This window comes from Uloborus diversus, unplaced genomic scaffold (genome assembly GCF_026930045.1).
Source record: "Uloborus diversus isolate 005 unplaced genomic scaffold, Udiv.v.3.1 scaffold_500, whole genome shotgun sequence".
In the NCBI taxonomy this organism is placed as follows: Eukaryota; Metazoa; Arthropoda; class Arachnida; order Araneae; family Uloboridae; genus Uloborus; species Uloborus diversus.
Genome location: NW_026558682.1, coordinates 90,609 through 98,702, shown reverse-complemented (window position 1 = coordinate 98,702; position 8,094 = coordinate 90,609). Strand labels below are relative to the sequence as shown.

Below are 8,094 nucleotides of genomic sequence, written 5' to 3'. Positions count from 1 at the left end.
CCGTTTCCCACGCAACGTGATATCACGTTGCTTTATCGATTCGTTACAAAAAGCGTAATTTTGAAACGTTACATCACGTTGCAATTTTCTTAAATTTGTAACGTTGACAAACAGTTGCAAAAGAAACGTTACTTATCGTTACTTTTCGTTGTACCTTGCCTCGTCTTCGGCAACGTCCGAATCCTAGTGGCCATTTTCAGTAAACAACTTCTGGCTTGCTATGCCGCCATTGTTTTGCAGCTTCGCAAATCGCGATCTCTCATCACTTTTAGCGGTAAATACTTTGTATTATTGTTAGTGTATTATTGCCCAAGTAACACCGAAACGTTACGTCATTGTTACATCACGTTGCAATTAGTTGAAGCATCGTTACCGTTTCCCACACAACGTGATATCACGTTGCTTTATCGATTCGTTACAAAAAGCGTAATTTTGAAACGTAACATCACGTTGCAAAATTTCTTAAATTTGTAACGTTGACAAACAGTTGCAAAAGAAACGTTACTACTTTTCGTTGCACCTTGCCTTGTCTTCGGCAACCTCCGAATCCTAGTGGCCATTTTCAGTAAACAACTTCTGGCTTACTATGCCGCCATTGTTTGCAGCTTCGCAATCACGATCTCTCATCACTTTTAGCGGTAAGTACTTTGTATTATTGTTAGTGTTATTGTTGATATACTTCTTTAATTAAAAAAAAAGTTATTACAGATTTTTATGATGTTAATGAGCTGCCGTTGGTGGGAGTTTGAGTATTTTTCCCACCGTAATTTTATTTATAATATTGTTTGAAAGAATAATGTTAGATGTTTTTATTTGAGTATTTATTCATTGATTTCTTAAAAAGATGCTGAAGCTTGGGGATATGTTCCATTAATAAGCTATAAAAGCGATAAATGATACCATTTTTTACTCATTTAATCGGCTTTTTGCAGAATAATGTTGACGAAATAATTGTAGCAATTTTTTGAAAAAAAATTTGTCATGTAACTGAAATTATCTTCAGTAATAATACTTCAAATTTTAGTTAAAGCACTGATGTAAGAGGATTTTTTCCAAACTTTCATGCCTTTCGAAAAATATTTCTGGAGTTCTTTAGTAATAATAATAATTATTTTTTCAAGGATTTATTTATGAAAAAAGTTTTTATTTAATTTGCAGTAATATTGTTAATTTTGACTATTAATAGAACTCTAATTGATGTAAATTCGGCTATGCTATGTTATGCTCTGTTTATTTTTAAATGTCAGGAGTGCTCTCACAAAATATTGTGAATGAAGCAACAGTGTGAGAATACTCGAACGCCTTTAAACGGAATGAGACATTTTATAAATAAAAAAAAAAAAGAAAAACAAAGATTTTATAAAAGTATATTAACACTAATTGTATTAACAAAAAGTGCAGAATATTTACTGTATCGAAAATTAAGAGTTCAATGAACCCACCTCCATTCTTACCAAGAAAAAAAAAGACTTTATTCAAGCTTTGAAAAAAAAAAAAATCTTAATACAACGTTTAAAAGCAACGTGATGTAACGTGATAAATAAAGGTTGATGTAACGCTTCAAAAATTGTTGATGTAACGTTACTGAAACCGTTGATGTAACGTTACTAAAACCGTTGCTTTTGCGTTTTGCAACGAGGCATATTTTCGCTCTATCAACGTTACCAGTAACGTGATGTCAACAATTCAGAGCAACGTGATGTAACGTGATTTATGTTACTTGGGTGTTGATATACTTATTTAATTTAAAAAAAGTGTTATTACATATTTTTATGAAGTTAATGAACCGCCATTGGTCGGAGTTTGAGTATTTTTTCCCACCGTACTTTTATTTATAATATTGTTTGAAAGAATAATGTCAGATGCTTTTATTTGATTATTTATTCATTGATTTCTTAAAAAGATGCTGAATTATGCCCTTCCAGTTTTATTAAGTTAGATGGTCTGACCTGATAGAGATGTCAGTGCGATGTTACAGGACATTTTTGATCTGACAGTTAAAATACATTATAGAATTTCAAAAAAGACTTTCCGAGTCGATTTTTTCGCATCATGTTTTGCAAAGACGCTGCTCCGATTTTGATCCGGGCTACTAGTTTTCTGCTAGGCTTACATGAACTCCCGTAGGCCTGTAAGCATTCCAAAAAATACAGTTAAAGACTGATTATGTATCTGTAGATTTGAAAGCGCACGAAGCTGTCTCTGGCCAATATTTAGCCGTCCAACTATTCCCGTGCAGCACTACAGTTCCAACGTGGCTCCCTTCAACTTTTCCCTACTTCAAAACTAACATGAAAGAACATCATTTTGAAACATATTAGACTTGAAAAAGTCAAAGACACGATGGGCACCAAGACTCTGAAGGACTTAAAAAAGGCCAACCATGATATGACTCCTTCCATGATATGACTTACAATTTCCAGACCAATAAACTTTCTGACATTGCTTTCCAGACGAACATGTATATTGTAACAAAGCATAGTTTTAATGCCGATTTCTTTTTTTTAATTCTAAGTCCCAATACTGCAGCACCCCCCAGCTTCTCTCAAGTGGCGTTCATGCTTACGAGAAGTCAGATACTCTACTTATTTTCTATGTTAGTTTATGTATTTCATTTAATCAAACACTGTAAAAATAAGTACTAAAACTTGAGTCCCTATAAGAAAACGTAACGTATTTTCATTCAATGTAGGGACGCTATCTGAAAGTTAGACGGCTCCCGCACTACTAGAGTCCCTATCGCACTACACGTCTCTCAGACAGCTGAAGCGCGTTCCGCCATTCGAAATATCTGCCGCTCCACAAATGCCTATTCTTTAATGGAAGATAAGAGTTGAGATTTACTCTTAACCGTAGCCTTCGGTCGTTCCGTTCTTGTTTATGTTTACCGCACTCGTGGGAGAAGGAAAGAAGTAACATCATAAAGTCGTGTATTGTGTCATGGATCCTGAACTTCAAATCAAATTGGTGACAAAACAAGCAGAGTATGTTCACAGTTGAGAAAAAATATGTGTTCTGTTGTTTTTGCTTTTTTATCTTTAAAATTATTTACATTGAATTGCATTGGAAAAAAAATTATGTTTCTATATTAGTACTGTTTAAAATACCATTGAGTTTTTTGTGTTTCATATATTAGTACACTAATTGTGCGTACTTACGATACTAGAGTATTTACGGTTCAGAGAAGTAACCTTTGTTCAGTAAATTACCGCCCATGCTTTCTTAAGAGGTTTTCCATCTCCAGCTCAGTCACTTTCCTATGCCGGGCTGATGAGTGCTAATTAGCACGAAACTGCAGTCCTCGGCTGGAAATGACTGAGCTGGCGGTGTATTTCAAGTAACCTTTGCTTTAGTCCAAACAGCCGAATATGCACGTGTAGGATACTTCTTATTACTCTGTAAAGTTGACCACCTGTCATTATTGACTGGTTTTGTCAAGTGCTGAATTAGTCATATATCATGCATATAAATCTTTATAAGTTGACCACTTGCCTTAAGTTAAGCACTAAATACTGCACTGCACAGCAAGTGTTCAGCTTACGCAGGTTTCACTGCATTTGTTTTTAACAATACTAGTTGCCCCCCTTCCCCTAGAATCCTAGTCTCCTGACTAGAGCCGTACTCTGTTATGCCTAAACAGGGGTCGATCCAGCGCCAAATTGGGGCCGCTTTGCGGCCCCTTCACAAAATTCCGCATGGCAAAAGCGGCCCCATTCACAAAATTCCGCGTCGCAGAAGCGGCCCCATTCACAAAATTCCCCACCGCAAAAGCGGCCCCATTCACAAAATTCCGCGTCGTAAAAGCAGCCCCTTCACAAAAATGTATAAAAAGGCAGCCTTTTCACAATATTTTTTAACCGCAAATGTGTACGCATCTACGCGGGAGCCTCTTCCACCTTCCCCCATCTTATCTTTTTGCTTGCTGCGTGAGGTGTTTTTGCTTGAGAGCGTCAGAGGGGGGACGGGAGAGGGACACTTGTGATTGGTAGCTTGTTTTCAGGAAAATCCTAAATTTTACTTTGATTACGCAATATATATTTAGTATTAATTTGTGTTGAGTTTCAAAATCCAATTCTAAAATAACGTTACTTAAACTAAAATTATTTTACATGCTGTTTTTATATTTTTATTTGTTTTGAAGATCTTGATTTCCTTACATCGGCCATGGTAAACGAATTTTTCGCATTTTTGATGTTTACTGTACCTTGTTACGAGGCAAACAAATAAAATTTCTTATATATTTATTAACATCATTAAATTGCAAAGTTTTAAACGAAATACCTACTCTGTAAGAACGTCAAAAGTCAAAAAATTAAACGCTGAATGCTGGTGCAGTATTATTTTGGGTTTTAATTACTTTTAAGTTTTTCAAACACATACATGGAATCTTTAATGAGTATTTCACTTCTGTGTTAAGAAATATGTGATATCTTTGAGTCTGTTCATATTGTATTTATTAGGAGTTATCATTACGTTCAGCAGCATGTGCAATTTTCGTTGCTCTTAAAGTATTTGAGAGGGGCAAACAGGAAATCTGTTGTGACACTTTCACCTTAAGAAAGTGTGCCTTGCATATGTATATTTGTAAAAAGCAATAAATGTAATGTATGTGTCAAATTACGAATAAAATGTTAAGAGTCTTACTTCCACCCTCCCCCCAGCGCATTTTCTCTTGACAGCTTTCAGGTATTCATCAAGAACTTGCAATCACCCCTGAAACCTGTCTAGGGCTTTTATATAACGATACGACAGCTAAAAATGCTTTAATATAATCTTTTCCAAGAAAAAAATCACGAGAAGGTCTTTTTTACAAAAATAAAGGAATTTCACAAAAATATTTTGCCTTTTCACAAAATGGGGACCCAAAAAATAAAACCTGGATCGACCCCTGCTAAACCATAACCAGATTAGAGTTAACTGAATGTGCTGCATCAGAAAATTGGAAGTCGGCATAGTTTTTGTTGGTTTCCAAAAAAAATTACGTTCGAGTAGTTGCATCTCCACAGGAGATGGTCCGCTCCGGTTGAGATTTAATAGATAATAAAAATTTCAATACTGAAAATGTCTCCTAATATATCTTAAATTTAATCCATCAAATTACAACGAAAACAGAGCAGCATATTTGGGGAGAGGCATTATGGCAAATTTTGCAAAATAATGCACTCCTGAGTTATATATTTTCTCTTTAATTTAAACTTTCGTTTCATTACGAAAATAACGAGTTGCTTTTGAAAATTGTTCGAAGATTTTTTGTTCTTGTATTATTTTAAATTAATAATAATTTAGATTGTTATTGTTCAGTTAAAGTAATTCTCCAACTAAAAAATAAAATTAAAAGCTTTATTACAGTTTTGAAATAATCCTCCACATAAATATTTCATTAGTCATTAATTAAACATTAAAAGTTCTATCAAAGCTTGTGATGTGGATCGGGTAAATACACAGCGGGTAGGTAAATTTTTTTTGGCTATTTACCCAAGGCCTGGGTAAATACCCAAAAACTGGGTATTTTACAAAAAAATACAAAAAGTGAATGGGATTTTTTTTTAAAATCTAAATTTGAAATAATTGGTAAAACGGATACATACATATGTATTACACAGTTTCTAATGTTTTTGGAACAAATCTGATATACCCCCCTCTTGGCGACTTTTTCCTGTTGGCGCCAAAAAAGCGTCGCCGAGAAAACTATGTATGACGTCATATGTCATACATCGTTCTTAGCGATGCTTTTTAAGCGCCAACAGGAAAAATTCAAATTACGTCATTAATTATTTAATGAAATTAATGCATTAATTTCTTTCCGTTGTTTCTCCGGGATACGAGCCCTGGGTCTCATAGTACTTTCGTAATGAGACCTCGGCTCGCCGGCCCGGCCTCGGTCTCATTACGAAAGTACTATGAGACCTCTGGCTCGCCAGGACCTCGCTGCCGCTCGGTCCGTTATCCCTCCGACTTTTAATATACATCACAGTCGGATATAAGTCACAGATCTCCTCCGTTCAGTATACAATAAAGTCACAGATTTTATGTGAAATTAACACCATTTTTGTGCTACAAAAATGCCAACCAAACCAAAATACAAACTACCAGAAACACACTAAAAACACAATAATTCAAAATATGTTCACTTACCTTTTTTACTTTTCTTTTACTTCCTCACGTGAGGCAGTGCACATATGTTCCGCTCTTAGGGAAATTATCCCATTTTTTATTATCATTACTTTACAAAAATATTTAAATTATGTTTGTTTTGACAAAAAAAATTCCAAAAAAAACAACCTTATTTTACTTGTATTTTGTACTCCACCCAATTAATTTCGCGAATTATTTCCAAAAACTTTACAAACATATCCTCATTTTTGTATTCACAATTTTTCATTCAAAAATTTCAATTAATACATTTGGACAACATCACAAATCGAACTCATAATTAAAATAGAAAATTCAACTAAATTAACATTAAAAAACAACAAGAAAAAGAATACTCTAAAATAAAGTTTGAATTGAAACTTTATTTTAGAGTATTCAACTTAAAATCTCCCTAAGAGCGGAACATACGAGCACCTACCTCCTACCACAGAGACACGTGAAAAAAGACAGACTTCGAGAAACTACTTTCCAGCGTTCAAGTTGCAAAACCAGGGTTGCCAAGTTATCGCCTTATTGGCGATTTTCGTATCGAGCGAAAAATTAAAATCTCGCCAAGAGGGGGGCATATCAGAGGAGAGCCATGTTTTTTATTGAAAGATTTGATAAAATTATGAAAGAAATATATCGTGTGAACTGAAGAATCTTTCTTTTCAATGTCATAATTGTAGAAGATGTTTGATTTTTTTTGTAACCGGTTAAGCTTTTTACTTTCTGTAGAACGGCTTTTTATATCTAAAGTTTGGCTATCAACATTGATTAGGCATATCCAACACACTTAATGTAAATATCATATTAGATTGCTAAGATGTTTCACACAATAATTTTTTAAATATGTGATCAAAATACAATTTTTGGGCAAAAATTTATTGTTTTGTATATGGTTGGTTAGACAAGGTGCATACTGAAAGTAATGCAATGGTTTTTCCTGGCCGCTTTTATTGGTCGGAGTATAATCGAACTACTTGGTTTAGGTGAGGGGGGAACCTAAGGGTTTTCAGGAAAACCAGTCTCAGTGTTCTCCGAGCTGTGGAAGTAGCCAGACGTAAGTTAATGTCAAGCTCTGTGCATCAACCTTGTCACGGAAAAAATGGTACACGATTAAGTTTTGTTGCTTAACCAACAAAATCTCTTGGAGAGACTAGCAAAATGATTCGTGAGTCTCAAGGGCGCCCATATGCAAAATTTTAAGAGGGGGCTCAGATATTTTCCCCATAATTTAGCAGGATATTTCTTCATAGAAACGGATTTCAGTTCCGATTATAGTTATTAAGATTTGACATTTTTAATAACTTATTCAATTATGGCTGGAAAAGAAATGTTTTTACATTTTTGCAAAGAAAAAGTACTAAAAACAATGAAATGCTAATTTCTAAGAGGGGGCTTGAGCCCCCACTTGCCACCCTATATGGGCGTCCATAGTGAGGCTTACAGGAACTCTTCTCTGTCCTATTCATAAGTTTTAGGGTGGTTAAAGACCTCTAAAGAGGGCAGGGAAGAGGTTCAAGATGAACAACGCTCTAGGCGACTGTCAACCAGCAAAACCAACAACAATGTGGCTCGTGTTCCTCAATTGTTGGACTTTGACCCTCGATTGACTATCATGATGGTTGCAAATGAACTGAACATATCGTCTACTTCTGTGTTTCGCATTACTCAAGATTTAGCGATGAGAAAAGTGTGAGGCAAGTTTGTGCCGAAGCACCTTGTCATAACGAGCTGCAAGTCCATGAGTTCTTGTTTAAACCCCAGGTGAAAATGTTGTCCCAACCCCCCAATAGTCCTGACGTCGCCCAGACAGACTTCTTTTTGTTCCCTCGGATTAAGGTAGGCCTGAAATGAACCCATTTTTCATCCCTAGAAGAGATCCAATCAGCCATGACGAAGACCTTAGGGGAATTCAACAAAAACGCCTTTCAGGGCTACTTACCAGTCATGGCAGAG

The 8,094-nt window shown here is 35.3% G+C and overlaps 1 protein-coding gene across 1 annotated transcript in view; it reads left to right on the top strand.

Moving 5' to 3' along the window:
* The first annotated feature begins 2,860 nt into the window (after window positions 1-2,860).
* LOC129233526 (ribosome biogenesis protein WDR12 homolog) overlaps window positions 2,861-8,094 on the top strand; it is a 57,250-nt gene continuing 52,016 nt past the window's right edge. The window contains exon 1 of the mRNA XM_054867538.1: window positions 2,861-2,984. Coding sequence (XP_054723513.1) covers window positions 2,941-2,984 — 44 coding nt within the window. The 5' untranslated portion in view covers window positions 2,861-2,940. The remainder of the gene's footprint in view (window positions 2,985-8,094) is intronic.